This window comes from Cebus imitator, unplaced genomic scaffold, assembly GCF_001604975.1.
Source record: "Cebus imitator isolate Cc_AM_T3 unplaced genomic scaffold, Cebus_imitator-1.0 Scaffold237, whole genome shotgun sequence".
NCBI lineage: Eukaryota > Metazoa > Chordata > Mammalia > Primates > Cebidae > Cebus > Cebus imitator.
The window spans coordinates 486,767-507,808 of record NW_016107552.1 but is presented as its reverse complement, the minus strand read 5'-3'; the positions used below and the strand labels follow the sequence as shown (position 1 = coordinate 507,808).

The following is a 21,042-nucleotide window of genomic DNA, read 5'->3' as shown; positions in this document are numbered from 1 at the left end:
ACGAAACCCAGCGAGGGGCGATGTGCGTCTGCTACTGAAATACTCCAGATCAAAGTCACCCACAGCCCAGGAGGCCTGGGAGGCTGAGATTTCGTAATTAGGATCTTCAAAATCCTCCCTCTATTTTTAGGACTCACGCTCATTCAGTCCTTTACAGAATCAGAACCTGTCAGCTAAGGCCATTGAGACTGAAGGGTGAGCTCCTTTCCCTGCTCGCCTTTAGAAAGCAGATTAAGGGTAAACTGGAGGAGTGACTTCAGATTGGATGGAAATACACTGGGCCATGCATATGTATATATGCGGATGCTGGGATGGGGGGAGGGGGAGGGGGGGCTCCTTCACACACTGAACTGCAAGGGGCCCTGCTTTGCTCCCCTGAGATACAGACCCAGAGCTTCCACCCACCTCGGCCGTGCTCTCTTGAGCTGGCCCCAAGACCACTTCATTTGGCTTCAGTGTGTGTGAGAAGGCAAGAAGCCTTGAAAAATTTCCTCCAAATGTCCCTCTTCTCAATCACGCATTCATGTATACATCAACATCTCCACCAAGAGCGATCAAATCCCACACTCAAATCTGTCCACCCAAGATGCGCCTAAATATAGACACCGTCCTAAAACAAACACATCCTCGGCAAGTCAGAATCCTGACTTGAGTCAAAAGGAGGAGGTTGGGCGATCCTGGCCCCTCCAGACCAAAGACCTGGGTGGAACAAGCCGTGGGTGGCGAGAACAGGATAGAAGGTGAACCCACTGGTTGCAGGCCCCCCCCCACCCACTCCGACAAACAGAGGACCCCTCTGGCATGAGAGGATTTGGTGTTTTTATGTTGCGGTGCTCTTGGGAGGCCTGCTTGTTCCCACACACTCCCCAGACATTTGATCCTATTATATAAAGCTACAGCCTTTTAATCTCTAAAAATAACCAAACAGAGGTAAATACGGTATTCCTTACCAAGAGTATTTATCTCCTAAATGCTTTCGGCAAAGCCGATCACTCCCTGGGCAAAGAACACAATCCAACGTCATTGTCATTCAAGTGGAGAGAAACGGGTCACAAGTGATTCTCCTTCATTTTCCAGCATAGAGTGAGTCTAGGCGATCCTGTGTAACCCCAGGGACTCACTCAACTTGGCCCTTCCACAGCGGGAAGGATTTTCCTCCTCTAATTTCACCTGGTCCTGCTGGACTATTTATTAAAAATGTATATTTTATATCAGCACAGGGTATCGAGTAACTTCTTGGCAAGAGTGGCCACATTTTCAAAACCTATTAAGATTCTTTGTGGAAATTTAAATACCTCTGTCAGGCAAACAAAATCACATCAGGAATCATAGAATTTCATTGCTAGAAAGAGAAATTAGATTAACCAACTCTCACGCCTTTCCTAGAAACCTCAATAAACTAGAGGTACATTTCAACAGTTCCTTATTTCCGGTCAGAAGGGGCCTCACAAGAAATCTAAATGAATTTATATCAAAGAAAGCCATACTTGACGAAAGCCCTTCAATATACAAAAATTGCATATATATATATATGAATATATAAATATAGTTTGCATATTAGCAATGGCTATTTAAAATCAAAACAGCCAGGAAAACCCAGTGGTAGAAAACCATGACAAGTTCAGCACTGCCAGGCTTCAGCCCCCTTAAAACATCCTTGTCCTTTATTAATATTTAGTGGAAATGTATGATTGCAGATGTGTGTTAGGTTGGGGTTTTATATTGGGAGGCGGGCAAAGTAGACAGGTTTATTACAGCCATGAAATATTAAACAAGCACCAAGGAACAGTAGTTTGATGTCCTGGGATATCCAGGGAGCAGCCAGACCTGAACGTCAGCTGCACAAAGGGGACCCTATCTATTTACATTATCCCTTATTAACACCTGTGAAGTTTTGGGTTACATCTTCCGGAGGCACCAAAGTCACATGAAGGCATGCAACTTGTGCTGGGTAATTTCACAGGGAAACAGGATTGCAAAGCTCTCTGCCTTCCCCCAGACAAGTTCGAAGGAGCCTGAAAAATTCTCTCAGGAAAACAGTACTTTGCTCTCAGGCTAGGATCTACCTGCCCCCCACCTGCCCCAAGTCCGCCCCAGGTCTACAGAAATCTTGCCTGCCTAGGACTGCACAGTGCTGCCACCGTGTTCTGACTACAACACTGAGAGAAGCATGAAATTCCAAAAATTTCTCTGGCATCACTGTAAAAAGATCATACTTCCAGAAAGGGCAGGATTGCATGCAGCGTGTGTACCGAGACCGCCCCCATTTCAATGTATGTGAAAGAGTACTTCAAGGCTGCCCTGGGTTTCAAGACAGAGCTACCAGGGGAAAGGAGGTTTGGCAAGGCTAAATGTATTACAGAATACAGTTAAGCCAACTTTTGAAAACTGTAAAGGGCAGAAGGGGAGAAAACGTCCTTTTTCCAACAGAATATGCGTTATCTATCATTTCTCATCATCGCTCCTTCTCTGTGTTGAAATTCTTCCATGGCCACACACCTATTTCAAAGATGGGTGGATGATTTTGCAAACTCTTGTCAAATTCATGTAATTCTCACCGATTTTATTGATGTTTGAATAGGCCCAAACTCAGGCTGGGTTTGGTTTTGTTTTCTTTTTTCCTTTCCATGACCTCACCCTTCCCCCACCGCAACGTTGTACATGTAGAGCCTCAAGATCAGAGGTTAAGTTGCATTATCTAAAAGCTGTTGGGTGGGTTGATTAAGAAGTCAAGAGAAGCACGATTTGGAGAGGCTAGCTAGATTTCCTGGTTTAAAAAGTCACCCTCCCATGTGATGCTGGCCTAGACTTTAGGAGAAAGACAACTTCCCAGTCAAGTTCCCTCCCCTCCAAAGGACACCTCAAGCCCATAAGACAATCTGGGCACGTCCCAGTGGCTGCACGCCTTGTGCTGTTCTGAAGACTTATTCGTTCCCTCCAATCCGAGCACGGATCATTTTGTTAAATACCGACTAGTATTTTGTCATTGGAGCGAAGAATTTCAGAAACGGTGTTAATATTTAATCACATTAGTACTGGCATGTTTTACGGCGTGACAAAATAAAATATCATTACAAAAATGGGCTTTGCCTGCAAGGGGGGTGTAGAAAAAAAATGCTTGCTGGGGCTAGTACCCAGAGAAGGTCTATTCAAAGCCACTGGACACCACTGCTCAAGGCTAATGGGACCAGGAGCATGTTTTTTAAGGAAATGCAGAACGTTTCGCTTTAATTTTTTTTTCTGACTCCATTTCGAAGTGGCACACTTCACTCTGATTTTCAGCCAGGGGACTCAGGGGCCTGTAGAAAGCTCTGTGTACCTATTTATACAACGTGTGCAGATGGAACTGCAGGGTGTTATCATAATGAAAAGTTTAATCATCCTTATTTACTACCAGTGAGGGAGCAGGATTCAGATTCGGATACCTTATAAAGCCTTAACTAGCAACCCCAAGGCTACAGAAGCTTCAAGTGACCTTAATTCGCTGCTTTATCGAGGAAACTGTCCTTCCCACACCACACAGTAGAAAACAAAGGAGGTCAAGTGGGTGTCCCTGCTGGTGCTTATAAGACAGCCAGCCCTGCTGGTCCCTGATGGAAGTCCCTATCGTCCCGATGCAGGGGAGGGCTTCCTTGAGCTTATAGGGGAAATCAACTCCAAAGTGACTAGCATCTGTTTCCAAAAAATATTTTCATTCATCTGACTGTGATGATGACACAAACAAAACATTTCTTTGGTGACATTTCTTCATTCACAGCCTGCATCTTCGTCTCTAAAGGAAGGACTGGAAAGTGGATGGAGAGAGACTTCTAAAAATCTCAGTAAACCCACTCTGTCCACCTAGTCTACTAAGGCCCTTTAAAAGACTTGAAGGTGAAGTGCTACTGTTTTTCTCTCAATGAATTCTTTATATCAGGGTGTTTTGTTAAAAAACTTTTCTCACCTCATTTTGGCCAATATGTTCTTAATTACTTGGAGGGGAAGGATCAGGAGGGGGAGGGGGAGGGGCGGCCAGGCCAGGCCAGGCCAGGCCAGGTAGAAGTGACAGGGGCTGAGATGTGTGCTAACCAGCTATCGATCCAGCCAGATCGAGATGTTGCGTACGAGAAAATAAAGGGGTGGGGGAGCCAGCAGGCTGCCGTGTCCAACTCGATTTTTAAAAGGGGGGGAGGGGAGAAGAAGCTGAGGGTCCCAAACTAACCAATTTATGGCCTTGCCTGGGAGAAGCCTGGAGAATGCTGATGCTGGCCGCAGTGTCTGCTGTGCATGCTAAACACCCGGCTTCAAATGAGAGAGCGCGTTCCGGGCGTCCCGGGCTGGGCAGTAACCGCGGAACAAAGAGAAAAAGCAGAGAGGCTGCATTCATGAATTAGAAAACCTAAGCGGGAAAGCTACCCGGGATGGGCGCCTAGAAAGCCCCGGGTTCTGAACCACCCAACTCCCAGCCCACCCCCCTTTCCTCTCCTCTCCCAGCCCCCATGCCGTTCTCCTAAAACCTACCCTCACCTTTAATCCCGAGTCAAGACAGGGCAGGAAGTGGGGAGGATGAGGGAAACGAAGGCAGAGGAGGAAAAAACTGTAAAAGAGGGCAAGAGTCTCATTGTGGGGGAACACATTTTTAAAGACAAGGTTAAATTGCCAGCCACCGGTTCCATGGTGCTTGTCTAGGGAAACCAAGGGAATTCAACTACAGTTACCTGATTTTAAGAAGTCATTAGAGATATATAGATACATATATACACACACATATCTATATATACACCTATATATATACACACACACACACTTTTTTTGTATATATACATTTTAAAGCTCCATTCAAATAAAATAAATATCTACGGCAGCCCAGTCATCCTTAGGTTAGAAAGAACTGTTATTACTTTAACTGGAAAGGCAGCCCATTTACTGACCCCACCCCTCCCAACTTAAAGGCCTCCAGGCCTGGTAGGGAGGGGGTGTTTCGAATGCAAACGAACGCTGGGACCGGACATCTGTCACCAAAGCCAAGCAAGATATTGACAAACGCGGATCCTTTGTGTCTTAAGAATATATATCCATATCCCCATACATAAATGATGTCCTGACTGAGTGGTCTGGTCTCTGCCAAGCCAACCCCACCGCAGCACACCCCCTCCCCAGCCCCACCAAATGTCAAGGAGACACGCCCTGAAAAGGTTCCCTGCTTCCTGCCACCCCCACGGGTCTCTGGTTTTTCAGTGAAACTCTGATAGTTAAGAAGAGACTAACTATTCATTAGGAACAAATGTCAAATTAGGCGTTGCCTCTGAGTGATGCTGCCGACACCAGGGCTGGTAACTTTTTTTTTCTAAAGATGCTGGCTCCTAAAAGAACTAGAGCTAGAGGCTGGCTAACTAGGAAAAGGTGGGAGGTGTTCACATAACTTCCCAGGTGTCCTGCCAGGGAGGCCTGCACACAGCTGCTGAAAGTGGAAGCAGCCTGAATGTTGGGGGTGGGGAGGGTCTTGGTGTGAAAGGGCAACTCAGCTAAAACTGGGGGTGTGGGGGAGGCTTGGCGGGGTACTCTACAAGATCCCCAAAGGACTGCCATCTACCTTTTTACCACCCTGTGGCACTAGAATCTACCTGGCAGCATGTGGGGGGATTGGGGGGCGGGGGATCTGTCCTCACAGCCCTTGGTGTAAGCAAAGGTGTGATAACCAGCTCTGATTGGGGATTAGGAGGGCCCGTGCCCTCCAAACCTCAAGGGACCCCAAGGGGCGGAGGCCTGTACTGGGGATGGGGCGGGTCATCCGGGAAGTGAGAGGAAAACGGGTCCGCATATACCTTCTTTGCTGTTGGGGTTCTGGGGTTTGGCCTTCTCCCAGGGCGCCAACGCCTTGTCGTCGTCTGCGCTGTCCACCAGGGCCTTGTCAGCGGGCATGTACCAGGCAGCACTGTGCTCTGCCATCAGCGAGTCCAGGTCGATGGTGCTCATGGCGCTCTTGACCGCCTCGGAGCAGCAGCTGCCCAGCTCGCTGTCGCCATTCTGCGCCCCTGAGGCCCCGACGGCGCACTCACCCTTCTTGCCACCCTTCAGCCCCAGAGGCTGGTCCTCGGAGATGCTGAACTGCTGCCTCTGTAGCTGGATCTGCGCCTGAAGGATCTCCAGGGGGTGGATCTCGTCGGGTGGCTGGGCGCCGCTGCTGCTCGTTGGGGTGCGGACCTGCTCGAGGCTTGGCGTGCCCGGATGGCCCGGGCCCCCACCGCCGCCGTAGCTGTCAGGGGTCGAGGTAGAGTTAGACATGATGCCCAGGCCGAGCGCGGGCGGGGGCGCCTTCGGTCCGTGCTCCCCGGCGCCTACCCCGCGGGGAGGGAGTTTGGGCGAGCCCGTCACCAGAGGACTCCTGCTCGCCTTAACAAGTGCCTGGGGGTTGTCAGAGCTGGACGACACCTCGTCCTCATTGGCGTAGCTGGTGCTCACCTCGTCCGAGGCGAACTCACCCACGTGCGGGGAACTACCGTCCGACTTGGCCCCGCCGTCCAGGGACGCCATGAGATCTGGTTGATCCCCCAGGAGCAACTCAGCCCCTTTCCCCCACGACGGCGATGTGAGCGCCTTTTCGTGGGGAGTCGGTGCCCCGCGCGTCTCGCCCGTGGAGCTGCCCCCGACGGCTGCGCCTGACGCTTGCTGCTGCCCTGGGCTCACCCCAGGTGCGCCCCCGCTGTCCGGAGCCGCCGAGTACTTGTCAAAGAAGGTGCCAGGGCTCACGTGACCACTGTCCCTTTTTCTGCGACCCCGTCCCCGGCCGCCGCCCCCGGGGACCGACTTGCCGTCATTCCCCGACGTGGATTCCAGGGTGTAGTTGGGGGAGAGGCTGGTGCCGTCCCCCTGGGCGGGTGGGTTGGGCGGCCCGGAGGCTTTGGAGCCGCTGCTACCCGTCCCGGACGGGCCTCCGGGTCCTGGGGCCCCAGGAGCAGTCCCTCCTGGGAAGTAATCCGAGCCCGGGTTGCCGGCCACTGCCGCGCCGTCGGTCTCGTTCTGGCTCAGTTTCCTCTTGCCCTCGGGCGGGTTCTTCTTGTTGAAGGTCACGTTGAGGTTGGGGGCCCCGAGGCTGGCGATCATGTTCTGGCAAGCGGTGGAGAGCGCAGCCAGGCAGCTCTGGCCAAACAGGTTGTCCTTGGAGCTGGGCTTGTTGAAGGAGCCCAGCGAGAGCGCACCCAGTTTACTGGCCGAGGTGCGCTGGCTGGGCTGGAAATCGGGCTGCGGCGGGTAGGCACCCCCGCCACTGCCGCCACCGGAGCTGCCACCGCCCCCTCCCGCGCTGGGGGGCGAGTTCACGCCTGGACCGCTGTGCGGCGTGGCCTGCCGGCTCGCTGCTCCAAACGGAAAACCCGGCTGGCCCCCGAGCGCGGACGTAGCGAAGTCCGGCGGTGGGGGCCGGCGCTCGGAAGCAGCGCTGGGGAGCCCCACGCCGGCCCCGGGGGACTGCAGCTGACCCAGGCCGCCCAGGCTCCCCCCGAACTGCAGGCCCGGTGAGGGCAGCGCGGGCACGTGGCCCTCTCCGGGCATCCTCATCGGCTCCTGCAGAGGGCCCCGGAATAGCACCCCTGAGCCAGGTGGAGGAGGGGGCGCCAGGCTGGGGTCGTGCGGACCACAGTCAGCGGGCAGGCCCGAGCCGCCCATCCTGCGGGGCAGCAGGTCTCCGGGGGGCGGGTGCGGACCTGAGAACCACGCACTCTCTTGTGCCAAGTGCGGCGCCTGCTGCTCGAAGGTGCCCAGACGCCCGGCGCCCGTGCTGCCGCCTTCGCGCTCGAAGTTCGGCTGAGCCAAGCCGCCCACCGGGCCACCGTGCACCAGGCCGCCCTGGCCCACGTCCCCGGGGTGGCCTAGCTGAGCCAGGTTGGGCTGGCGCAGCCGCTGCTGCTGGTTCCGCGACGCCATCTGCTTAATCATGAGGGCCGCGTTTTGGCGCTGCTGCTGCTGCTGCTGCTGCTGTTGCTGCTGCTGTTGCTGTTGCTGCTGCTGCTGCAGGGACTGGTGGTCCGGGGCCGGGTGCTGCAGGGGCGGCCCCGAAGGGAAGCTGTCGGGCACAGGCGGTGTGAACTCACCGGGTAGGCCTGGGTAGGCGGAGGGGGAGAGGTGGTTGTCCAGAGCGCCGTTGTGCATGCTGCCGTTCCACGAAGCGCAGCGGTCCACTCCCGCGCTGCCCGGGAAGTCGAAGCGCGGCCTCTTGGCCACGTTCATGTAGGGGGGCGCGTCGAAATGCTGCAGCCGCTGGTTGGGCGCCTGCTGCGGAGGAGGATGCTGCATGTTGAAAACGGGCTCGGAATAAGGGTGCATGCTCCGGTTCTCCAGCCGGTGGATGGGGTATTCGAACTGCGCGTGCTGGCTGGGCAGCATGGGACCTCCGTCCTGCAGGCCGCTGCTGGGCGTGCCAGCCTCGCCCTGCTGGGGCCGCGGGAGCGCAGGCGGGCACGAATTTTGTCGGACTAGAAGCCCGGGTGGCGGCGGAGGCTGCTGCTGTGGCGGCTGCTGCGGGGGCTGCTGCTGAGGGGGTGGCGGGGCCTGCTGGGGAGGCTGCATTAACGGGTGCCTGGAGCCCACTGAGGGCTCCAGACCCACAGGCATCTTTCTGGCCCCACCGAACCTCTCAAAGAACACACCATGCTGCTGTTGCTGCTGCTGCTGCTGCTGCTGAGGCGGCTGCGGCTGCGGCTGCGGCTGCGGCTGCGGCGGCTGCTGTGGTGGCTGGGCGTGCATTTTGGACAAGCCCACCATGCCCGCAGCTCTGGGCATGGCCGAGGCGCCCGGGAAAGCGCCCCCGGGAACCTGGCGACCCGCTGCATAATGAGGCAGCTGCCCTTCGGAGTCAGAGGGCGAAAACATGTCAAAATGTCCCGAGGGCGCCTCGCCCGGGTAATTGTATTCCAGCGAGTCGACGGCTCCTTGGTTCGCCACCCTCCGGGGCTCCAGACTGTGGGAATCGGAGCCGCTGGAGGAGGGCAGGCCGTGGAAGGAGGCGGCTCGGTTAGGGCTCTGGTCCAGCGGCAGGCATGGGGCCGGCACGGCGTGGCCGGAGGCACCCGAACTGTGGAAGTCCGGGAGGTTCCCCGGTCGCTGAGGGCCGAAGCTCTCAGGCCCCTGGCTCTCCGCCATGTGCTCATAGCCCTCCGCGAAGGGCGGCTGGCTGCCCAGGCCGCCGGCTGCGCCGCCGTAGCCCAGCAGGCGACCCCCGTGCAGACACGACGCCCCCGGGTCCGGGCCGCCGAAGTTGCCCCCAAAGTGGGGGTGATGCTGGTGGGGATGGTGACTTCCCGGGTGGCCGTGGTGAGGCTGCTGGCCGCCAAAGAAGCCGTGCACAGGCTGCGCCTGCAGCCCCCCTGCGTGCAACTCCGAGTGGCCGCGCGCGTGGAAGCCGTAGGGCTCCATGTTCATGCCCAAGATCGCGGGCTCGCCCAGCGCGCTCAAGGCAGGATCCACAGGGCCAGGGGGCCCCCCCGTGTGGAAAGCAGGGGCCTTAAAGTGGGTATTCATGGTCAGTCCGGTCTCGTTAAAGTTCCTCTCACCCTGGCCAGCGTTCCTGCTGTTGATCTGGGGCTCGAATTGGTCCAGCCCAAACATACTTGGCGGGGGGCAGAGGGGATCAATAGGGCATGACAGCCTGCTCTCCGCGGCGCGCCTCCAGCCAGCTACTCTTTCCAGCCCAGGATTGGGCGCTCCGGGACGCTCAGCACCGCGGGGGCTCAACGTGCACCTCCACGCCGCCTGATGTGAGGGACTTGGGGGTGGGAGGGTGGATCAGCTCCTCTCCCGAAGCTCGGGCTCTGCCCGGGGAGGGCCTCTCACATCTTGCGAGGCCGCGCGGCCTCTAGGAGCCGTGTTGGGGGTCCCATGCCCCGGGCGGTTGTCACAGCCGCGGGTGGGTCTGCGGGGAGGGGACGAAGCCGCGGATGAACGGAGACAAAAAGTTAAGTGGGGGAAAAGGGGAGGGAAGGGGGATGGGAGAGCAGAGCGATCACCTTCTCAAGTCCGACTGGGTCTGTTGGGGAGCCCCAGGACGCCGCCTGCAGCCTCCCGGAGTCCGTGGCAGAGCTGCTAAGGGCAGGGGAGGGAGACCCTTCAAAGCCGCGGCTAGCGCCGGGCACCGATAGAGCGGTCCCTCCCCCCGCCCCCCCGGAGTCCCCGCGCCCCGCAGCCGGAGCCTCCACGGAGCACGATCCGCTCGCACAGTCCCAGTAGGCTCCGGGCGAGCGGCTGCTGCTTCTTCAGCGGGTCGGAGGACTGGAGGCTCCACTCGGCATCGCCGGTGCCGGCCCCCAAGCCGAGGTCGCAGAGGGGCTGGGAGGCGGCGGGCGGCGGGGATCGGAGCAGAGGGTCGGGGGAAGGCGCGGCTCCTCTGCTCGACAGCGGGTGCCTTGCGCCCGGCGCGCAGCTTCGCGGCCACGTCCGCCGCCTGCCGCTTCTGTCCTCCGCCGTTGGGTGTCTGAGTTCGCTGGAGTCTCCGCGCACCGTCGCAGGCGCGGGAGGGCAGCGAGGCGAAGGGTTAGGTCGCTCCGAGGCTCCGGTTCCCCGTCTCCGCGCCGAGGTGCTTCGCGAGTCCCTCTCGGACCCGAGGGAGGGGCGGACGCGGGTCGGGGGGCCACGCCGGGCGAGCGAGCCGAGGCGTTCCGGCTGCGCTCTACGAGCCTGGAATCCGGGGGGCGGGGGCAGCTCTGGGGGGTCTGCGCACCCCTCTCCCGACTAGCGGGGGTGCTCTGCGTGGGGCGTTCCGAGGGTCTCGGCTCCCCTCTCTGTGTCTGCCTCTCGCCCAGCGCTGGGAGAAGCAGCAACAAGTTTTGCATTTCAGCAATCAATTTCAGCCATTACATTTGCGCCAATCAGCGCCGCCCAAGCTCCGGGCCCGGGGCGGGGCTCGCTCTTAAGGTGGTCCGGGGTCCTGGCTGCAGAGGCCCCAGCCAGGAACCCGCATTACCCCGGCTCTGGGGTCCCCCGCGCCCGCCTCGCCTCGGGGTCCGGCGTCAGTGCGCTGGGGGCGCGCCCTGGTCTCCGGGCGCAGCGGGCTGGAGAGGGTGAAGGCGGAGGAGAATGGCGGGAGCTTGGCTTTGTTCACCCCCTTCCCATTCACACTGTTCCCAACTCCCCACCCCCAACTGGAGCGAGACCCGCCGGGTGGGCAGGGGGCGGGGAGGTGGGCGGTGAGCCGTACGGGGCGCTCAGACAATGAGGTCGCCAGGCAAAGCCCCTGGACTCGCCACGGAAAGTCGCTAAGTGTCTGCTGCGCTACGGCTCCGGGGTAAACGCTCCTCGGCTCTCCACTAGCGGCGCCCAAGTTAGCCGGCCCTGGGATTTTCTTGGAGGGTAAAGCAGACGGGGAACCCCGAAGTTAGGGTTCTCCTCGACAGACCTGGGCGCCTGCTCACTCCTCAGTCACTAGGGCGCTCACGAGTGTTCCCCATCCCCACTGCCTGGGGTTCCCGGTTCTCACCCGCCGGCGTAGGGGCTCCAAGGAGCCCTGGTCACTCAGACACTTTATGGGGGAGCACATCGGTTGAGCCCAGTAAGCGGAGCGACTAGCGAGGCGGCTGGGAACCCCCGAGAAGACACGCGCGAAGAGGGCGCACCCGCCGGCCCGCACACCTTGCCCCCGGGCCACCTGGTCCAAGGCCCAAGCCCTCTGCGGGTGCGAGGTCGGCCTCCTTAAGAGATCAATTAAACTGAAGAGGCCAAGGAACGGAATTGGGCTGTGATACTAAAATCAATAGGAGTAATTTAATATCTGCCCTGCTCTTTATGAAATATTTATCCCAATAATCTTAGTTAAAATGTTTAGATCTTCCTGATCCCCACCGAGGCTGAAATCTATCTTGCAATTAGAAGTTGGAAGTTAGAGGTGATGGAGGATAGAGGAGGTGTTTATTCTGTGCGCCTGTGTGCGTGTGCGCGCGCGTGCGTGCGTGTGTGTGTGTGCGTGCGTGTGTGTGTTCCTCCCTAAAGAGAGTGTAGGGAAGGAGAGGGGAGAAGGCCTTTAATTTTCCTTGCCATAAAATAGCACGAAGCGATTTTGCTAGCAGATTCGCCTTCTTAGGAGAAGGGCGAAAAAAGAACTTTCTTTGAAGTGCCCCTGATATCGCTATTAAATCTAAATAAAATTAAGCATGGTGTATAAAAATGCCTTTTCCCCCCACAAAAGAAAGTGTTTATCGCCCGAGTCCGTCTAGCGTTTGCTAAATTGCGCATGAAATCTGAAATGAAATAAACGTTATAATAAAACCAACCCCTGAGCCCTTTTTATTTAAAACCCTTAGATTAAGCACTCCACCGTTGCGGGCAGGAGTTAAAAAGTTACCATGTGGTACGCGCAGATTCATAGCTCCCCGGAGTTGTGGCTAGGAAGGCAGGCTAAGTATGCCAGAGCCGACAAAGGCGGTGGATGGACTCAACTTTGGACTAGCGGCGGAATTCCTAAGAAATTGCCCCCCACCAAAAAAAATTTTTTTTAATTAAAAATAAACAAACGATAAAAACCAACAAACTTTAAAACTCAGCCAGAGCAAGCTCAGATCCAAGACCCTTCTGGGGGGCTTCCTGTTGTGGAAGCCTAACAGAAATATATATTTTTTTCTTTTTGAAATTAAAAATGAAAATTACCCCCACCAAAAATGGGGTCCATAAATAAGCATGGGGAAGAAGTATTTGTACAGGGCGGTGGAGTTTTTAAAGGATTTTTCTGCAGGATCAGGTTGTTGGTCTGTGATTAAATATTGATTTTGTGTAATTAGTTTTCATGTGAACTATCCTCTTGCTGATAGCTTAGAGGTTTCAGAACTAGAAAAGAAATGGAATTGGACATGGAAATTATTACTTAGCAAAGTGACAGGGAAGTGAGAGCCAGAGAAAAGACTGAGACTTTGCTGATTTAGGCACAAAGAAATAAAGGCTTGGGCAGGCCTCCAGTGACACCCTCCACCCAGCGGCCTGGGACCCTGAGGGCTCTGGGGCTCCCGGGACAGAGCAGGGGGGATCTTGAACCTCCTGGACAAAACGGTGGAGGCAATAGGGAAAAAATGGTTGTAAGGAAGAGGGCCCCACATGGCCAAAGGCCTGGGCATCGTCCACAGCACTGGGTCCCACACTCAGTCCCACTACTGGTGTCTCCCGAGGCACCTATGAGTGTCTGTGTCTCTGTGTCTGGAGGAAATAAGGAAAAGTGGGGACCTGTCTGGAGCTTGGGGTGGGCCGGGGGGTTGTAAGAATGGCTCACAGGCCTGAAGTCTGGGGAGACCTGGACCCGGTGTGTGCAGAGCTGAGGCATGACTTCACACAGGGCTGGGGTGGGGGGGTCTCCAGCACACCTGGGCAGGTTTCCTGTGGAATAATTCCGTGTGCTCCAGGGAGGGGGGTGTGGGAGTATTTTTCTGGGGCTGTTTCCAAGAGTTAGCTCTACAAGGTGTGTGAGTGGCTGAAAGAAGGGAGTGTTCAGACCTGGTGGAGTTTCTGTTCAGGATGTATGTCTGGGTCACCTTTCTCAAGACTGCAAATGCTGTGCGGGTGTGTGGCACATGTCTGCATTTTGTGCTTTTGCTTGTGTGCGGGTGGCAGGACATCAGCCTGTGCTTCTGTCCATGCCTGTGTGGGTGTGCGTGCGTGGATCTTTGGGTGTCTTGGTGCACATGCGCTGCCTGTCCCCCAACCCCGCATTTCTGTGTGTGTGAGCCACCGCGTCTGTGCCTGTGTGTGCAGTTGCCTTGCCCCTTCTAAGTGTGTATCTCTGCTCGAGTGTATCTGTTTTTCCTGCGAGTGTGAGGGCGTGTGCCTCACAGCCTGTGCCCATCTGTGCCCGGGTATGCGCCGGCGTGTGCGCCTCCACAGTGTGGGCGCCCCTGCGTGTGCCTGTGTGTACTTTCTCCCGCAAGGTCCCGCCGTGTTGCTTTGGAACAGACACATTGCCCCCTAGTGCTCAGACGAATTCAAAGTCCCCGCAGGCGCAGAGCTGGGAGCAGCAGGAGCCTCAGGGCCCTCTGCCGACCAGGCCTTTCTCCATCCTCCTCCCTCCCCAGGTCCCCCCTCCAGGGGCGCTGAGTGTGCGGGCAAAGGCCAAAGGAGGCCCCCTGGGCAAGGGAAGGAGGAGACACAGCTGCATGGGGCACTAGAGCTGGACAGGGAGGTTTTAAGCTGGTGACAAGTGGGGAACTGCCTGGGATGGCCCCCAGGGAGCTGCCCAGAACACTCGCTACTGATGTGGAGAGCCTGGCACAGCTCAGCTAGCCCAGGAGCCCCAGCCCAGCCTGACGCCCCACCAGCAAGCTTCCCACACTACAGAAACACAAAGCAACCCGCACCCAATATCCTTCACCCACGAGACTTACTGGCATAGGGATCGGAGACAGTGCTTGCAGAGTGGCACAGAGTGCTGCTCAGGACAGACATCTGCCCAGTAGGCCCCCAACACCAGCACAGACACACGTACACACTCCCCTCCATAGTATGTGGCTGTGTCAGCAAACACACGCACTCTCTCACACACACAGAACAATATCAGCATGTACTCACACACAAACACCTCCATGGTGTGTGGATGTCAGCACACACACACACACACACACACACACACACACCTCTATAGTGTGTGGCTGTGTCAGCAAATACGTGCACTCACACACATACACACCACAGCAATATCAGCATACATGCACTCACACACACTCACACATACACCTCCATGGTGTGTGGCTATGTCTGCATACATGTACACACACACGCATATGTACACCTCCATAGGTGTGTGGATGTCAGCACACACACACACACACACACCCCTCCATAGTGTGTGGTTGTGTCAGCAAACACACACTCACATACAGAGCAATATCAGCATACATGTACACACACACACACGCACTCCTCCATGGTGTGTGGATGTCAACACAGTCACACATATACACCTCCGTGGTGTGTGGATGTCAGCACGCACACACACACATACACCTCCATGATATGTGGCTATGTCACATACATGTGCTCACACACACATATACCTCCATAGTTCATGAATGTCAGCACACACACACATACACACTCACACACGCATACTCCTCCATAGTGTGTCAACATCAGCACACATACACACTCACGCATGCATACACCTCCATAGTGTGTGAGTGTCAGCACACACATACACATGCATACACCTCCATAGTGTGTGAACGTCAGCACACATGCACACTCATGCATGCATACTCCTCCATAGTGTGTGAACGTCAGCACACACACACAGACACACACATCCCTCTCCACAGTGGACAAGTCTGCCCACTGGCTTCAGGACACTGAAGGCTCCTTCCGTGTCAGGCCTGTACAGCAACCCCATGAGGTGGGGACTCCGAACCCATTCTACAGATGAGGAGACAGAGGCTCACACCAGTCAAGGGACTTTCCCAAAGTCCAACAGTGGCAGAGCTGAGATTCTAATCTCCTCACCCTGAGGCCTGGCTCTTCCCCACTGCCTGCTCTATCTGAATATGATCATTCAGATAAAGCACTTAGCACAGTGCAGGGGATGTGGTAAGTGCCAAGAAGCGTTAGCATCCTTTATCATTACTGCCATTATTACCAAATGGTATCATAATTATGATTCCTATTATCCTGTGTCTGCCTCATCCACACACACACAAGAAACTAGTGCAAACACACACACACAGATCAATATCCTTAGCCTTCTTCCTCTAACCCCCATCTCCTTTGGAACTCGGAAACTCACCTCAATCACAGCAGTTCAAGTCTTTCTTTCAAGCGGTGTTCTGAGAAGGATGGGAGGTGGGGCTACTTCTCCTGACGTCCACGATCGCTGGAACAAGCCCTCCAGTGGGCCAATGGCGGAAAGGGCAAGGACTTGGGCGTTACAGATCCAGGTTCCAATCTTGTCTTCACCACTTATGAGCTATGTGACCTTAAGCAAAATACTTTTTACTTGGAACCTCAGTTTCCCCTCTTGGAAAGCGACATCAGGGCCGTTTGATATAGAGCACAGGGTCTGGAGACAATGCTTGCAGAGTGGCACAGAGTATGGCTCAGGACAGACATTTATTAAATGGCAGCCCCTCCTATGACCATTATTATTTCTTCTGTGTTTGGATGGGGGGAGGTGCAGAACAGAGCCACGATCGCAGGAAGCCCCAGCTGCGGCCAGGACAGAGAAGAGGGCAGGTGACTGGAGTCAGAAGACGTGAGGCCTTCCTGGAGCTGCAGTCTGCTGTTGGCTAACCAACGGCACCTCGTCCGTCTGGCTACACACAATGTCTATCTTTCGGGGTCTCTCCTCGATCTGTTCATTATGTACATACCAAATGCTTATGGTATGCCAGGGCCTGGCCAAGGAGCTCAAAAAGAAAATGTAGATGACACAGTCCCAGCCTTCAAGCCAGATCAAAGGAAGCCTAGTATTTGATGGGAAAGGACTACATTATACACCTCTGAGGGATAAAATAACTGTGCCAGGAAAGAGGGAAAATAGAGAAGGATTCCCAATGTTGGGTTTTGAAGGTAAAATAGGAGTTTGACAACCAAATGGGATCACAGGACCTTCCAAGAGGAGGAATCATGTTAGATGGGATGCAGGAAGGTCCAAGCAGAAGTGAGTTTAGAGTGGGATGAGGAAAGGGCAGAATCAGGAGGACCTCAAGGCCAGGTAGGAAAGTGTGGACATTGTTCTCAGGAGCTATGGGAAGGTTTAAAACAAGACCAAGAGACATTCCAGGGGGAGTTTTAAAAGATCCCTGGAGAGCTGAGGGTCTCCCTTTTCTTTGCCTTCAATGTGGCCCCAGGAGCCATCTTTACCTGGTTTCCCTGGAAACGGGGCTTGGGAGAGGAGAAGTCTCAGATTTGCACCCCAGCAGCCAGCACAGAGCAAGACCATGCCTGCTGGCTCTCCCATCTCAGTCGCGTGCACAGACAAGAGTCCCCTCTTGGCTCAGTGACTATAGACACTGTTCTCGGCAGAGTGGGACCTCCTGCCCATTTCTCAGTTGGGGTAGGTTTAGGGGCATTTCTATTTGAGAGCCCAATCTCCTAGGTTCAAAGCCCAGTACCACCACCCCCTGACCTGTCTCCAAGCAGGTGAGGGAGGCAAAAATGTGAGAAAGCACCCAGTCCCCAGGACATGATTCATGTAAATTGTATATGTACGACATTATATTTTATAGTATCAGTATATTACATAGCTACCCTGTGAGGTAGGTTCTATTCTTTTTCCCATTTTATAAAAGTGAAAACTGAGGCACAGAGAGGTGAAGGAGCTCTCCCTAGCAGGTAAGAGTCAGAGCCAGGACTCAAACCAGGCCTGGTGTGACTTCTCCATTAGTCCACATGCCCGTCACAAAACCCTCTCTCAAACCCAGTGCTACCGTCTGGAAAGAGGAAGCCTTGCCCGCCGTTCTGCTGCTTGGCCCTGGGTCACTCTCAGCCCCCAGAGATTTCCAGCCCTAAAGAGGGGTCCCTGCCTTCTCTATTGTTTTCTTTACTTCATTGCTTCTCTGGGGTCTCTGAGGTCTGATCACAGGGTTTCAGTATAGGGAGCCACTGAATTTCCCTTTAAAAGATGCCTGGAACACTGGGCGCGGTGGCTCATGCCTGCAATCCCAGCACTTTGGGAGGCCAAGGCGGGCAGATCACAAGGTCAGGAGTTCAAGACCGTCCTGGCCAACACAGTGAAACCCCATCTCAACTAAAAATACAAAAAATTAGCCAGGTGTGGTGGCATGCCCCTGTAGTCCCAGCTACTCAGGAGGCTGAGGCAGGAGAATCGCTTGAACCCGGGAGGCAGAGGTTGCAGTGAGCTGAGATCGTGCCACTGCACTCCAGCCTGGGCGACAGAATGAGACTCTGTCTCAAAAAAAAAAAAAAAAAAAAAAAAGACATCTGGAACAAGAAGTGTTCCCCGCCCTTGGCCTGGCAGGGCCACATGCAGAGCAGAAAAGCTGTGACCGCCATAGGGCATTTCAACTTCCCAGGTACCAGACATGTGGGGCCGAGGCTCCACAGCTTGCCTCTAGCCCCCCGATCTCCTGGACAACCCAGCCTTCCCAGGGGAACGCTCCTTTTTCATGAGTCTAGCTCAGAGCCATAGCCAGTATCTCAACTGCACAGCAACACGCTTGGCTGTGACGTGGAGGATCAGAAATGAGACCCTTGCTTAGAAACACAAATTGCCACGGTGCTGTGAACCTCCCCTTTTCTGTGCACAGAAACTCTCTTAGACCTGGCTGAACCCAGAAAGCAACCGTAGAAAGTCAGCATCTCCATGATCCTCTGGAATGGAGACGGATTAGTACAACCGGTGACTCCTTCAAAGCCACACCATGCTGCAGGGCAAGGCCTGTTTCACGCTCGGATTGTAGGGTCCTAAAGCCATCCTGCCCATGTCTCCATCTACGTGGGTTTCTCTCTCCCAGCCGGCATCCAGCTATGAGCTTCTATTTTCCATCCTCTAAGCAAAGCATGGTGAACCCAGGGCCTGCTCCCAAAATAACTCAAACCAGCCCCACAGGCTGGAACAGAGGCCCCAGCGAATCCAGGGCCCAGTTACCCTTCCCTTGAAAAAGTCCCTATTCAGCAAAAAAGGGAGGGGGGAAAACCAGGCATCACACATAAAGCATCACATACCACACAATTAGTCAGAAAATGCAGAAGTTCAGCAGGGTTTATAATTATTCAACAAACCTATTTAGCACGCTCACAAGCCCCTCCCTCCCCACCTCTCCGTTCTCCCTCTCTGCAGCCATCAGCAATGCCGGCTCCTTACCACTGAGAACCTCGCTGGAAAGGTGGCCTCGTAAACAGCACCAAGTTAGCCTCTATGATGGGGAAACTTGGGATGGACCAGTCCTTAGCCGACGCCTTTCAAATCACACTGTCAGTTGTCACCCTCATCCCTCGTCCCCTACCCTCTCCGACACCCGCAGCTGCAAGCCCTGTCTCCACCGAGGTTAGGAGCAAGTGCTGGAAGGAACCACCCCCAAAGCCAAGACCCGGCCTGAGCTTATCTTCCAGGAAGGAGCTCTGGGTGCAGCTGGAGTCTGAAACCGAGTTCCTCCCAGTGTCAGCAGCGACAGCAGCCAGCATGTGGCAGGTACGTCCCTGTTTGCTCCCTCTTCGCTTTCCTTACAGAGGGGTGTGCTGGGGTGGCTTCAAGCATCACATAGATCTGAGATCTGTGACCTTGATCGGGTCATTCCCTTCTCTGTGCCTCAGTTTCCTCATCTGTAAAATCGGTTTCCAGCCGTACCTACAGCACAGGACATGTGTGAGGACGGAATGAAATGGTGTAGGTTAAGCTCTGCAGCCATGCGCCATCACTGGGAGGTGAGAAAAGAAGCTTCCTCTCTAGGGCCCCCTGGAAGTGTGCCCCAGTGTAAGACATGGGGTGTGCCTTGCGAGCATCCTCCAAAGATCAGGATAGGAGGAGAGCAGCCTTCCGTCTCTGAGCACTCACCATGACGTGGGCGCCTCTCCATAGAGTATTGTACTGCAGGGATAGATGTGCGCCCATTTTATGGAAGGGAACCTAGAGGCGGCACACTGCTTTGAGAAGCGGCTTGGGGAGAGTTACACCAAAAGAAGAGCTGGCACTTATTGCCCAAAGGGAGGAAACAAAGGGAACCCCCAGGGAACCCTCGGGCACCCCACTGCCCACCCCCACCATCAGTCATGCTGTCTAAGGGATTATAAAGTGATGGTGACGGGGCTGATGGGCTTTGAAGGGCCCTTCCCACCCAATGAGGAAGCGGAGCCCAGAGGGAGTGAGTAATGTGCTTATTTGATCAGATCCTTGGAAAAGTTCACAAATCATCGCCGCTTGCCCTGTGACAGTGTTACCAGCTCTTCCTCTAATTGTTGTTTTGTGCATAGCAGGAAGGCAATGTGGTCCAGAGGTGAACAGGGTCAGCCTCAGGCTCGGCTGCACATGGTGAGCCTCCTTGAGCCTCAGTTTCCCCAGTTGTCAAGTGAGGAGGATACTCTTCTCTGGAGTTGTCAGGGGGGTGAACAGGCGCAGAGCACTTAGCACGTAGTTAACACTCAATAAACAGCAGCTACTACATGGAGCCAGGCCCCTGCCGGGCGGGTGGCTCCCTGCGGGGCAGCCCTGAATTGATGAGGTGCCTGCTCTCTTTCCTCCTCTCCCCTTAGACCCCGACTGCGAGGTCCTGAGACTCCTGGCTCCGGTCCGGAGGCCCCGCCATGCCAAGGCACTGCCAGCAAGGAGGAGCAGTGCTGAGCGGAGGACTCGCCCCGGGTTCTCTGGGCCTGGCCCCAGCGGTGCAGGGGCCTCCCTCTCTTGGCCACCTCCACCCCAGCTGAGGCTCAGCTGCCAGCCTCTGACATTTGCCACCGGGCCACCTGGTGAGCTCTGGGCAGGCTGCAGGCGCCAGCTGCCCCCACCTCTGGCTCCGATGAGCTCATCTGCGTTTCCAAACTTCCAAAGCGGCCAGGAATGTTTGCTCAAATGTTCCGAGCCCAGAGAGCATTAAGAGCAAACGGGTGCCCTCCGCCCCCCTTCCCCGCACAGAAAGCAATCTGCTGTAACTCAGACAGGCCGGCCTCACCAAGCCCAGGAGATGGATGCTGCATTTTGGAATCTATATCACCCAAAAGGAAAATGCCTCTTAAATCACAGAGAGCGGGGAGACAGCAGGAGCAGGAGGCACAGGGACCCAATGACACTCCAAAGGGCAGGCCTGGAGGAGGGGATTGCCACCAGGCACTGGGTCACCCTGGCCCTTGCTGGGATCACTGCACCTTCTTGGCTCAGGTGGAGAGAGGGAGGCCTGGGGGCATTCCCCGACTTGAATGCTCGCCGGGTGTGCACACACATACACGCACACACACGCACACGTGTCCACATGCACAAAGTGCCCACACGGATTCAGCCCACTCCCAGCTCCTGTTGAAATCTCTCCCCCAGCTGGGCGCGGTGGCTCATGCCTGTAATCCCAGCACTTTGGGAGGCCAAGGTGGGTGGATTGCCTGAGCTCAGGAGTTCAAAACCAGCCTGGGCAACCCGGTAAAATCCCATCTCTACTAATATAC

At 55.5% G+C, this 21,042-nt stretch overlaps 1 protein-coding gene across 1 annotated transcript in view; it reads right to left on the bottom strand.

Annotated features, from left to right (window-relative positions):
- Positions 1–10,768, bottom strand: part of MN1 (MN1 proto-oncogene, transcriptional regulator) — a 51,694-nt gene extending 40,926 nt beyond the window's left edge. The window contains exon 1 of the mRNA XM_017498034.2: positions 5,805–10,768. Within this exon, the coding sequence (XP_017353523.1) occupies positions 5,805–9,582 (3,778 nt within the window). The 5' untranslated portion in view covers positions 9,583–10,768. The remainder of the gene's footprint in view (positions 1–5,804) is intronic.
- Positions 10,769–21,042: the final 10,274 nt, after the last annotated feature.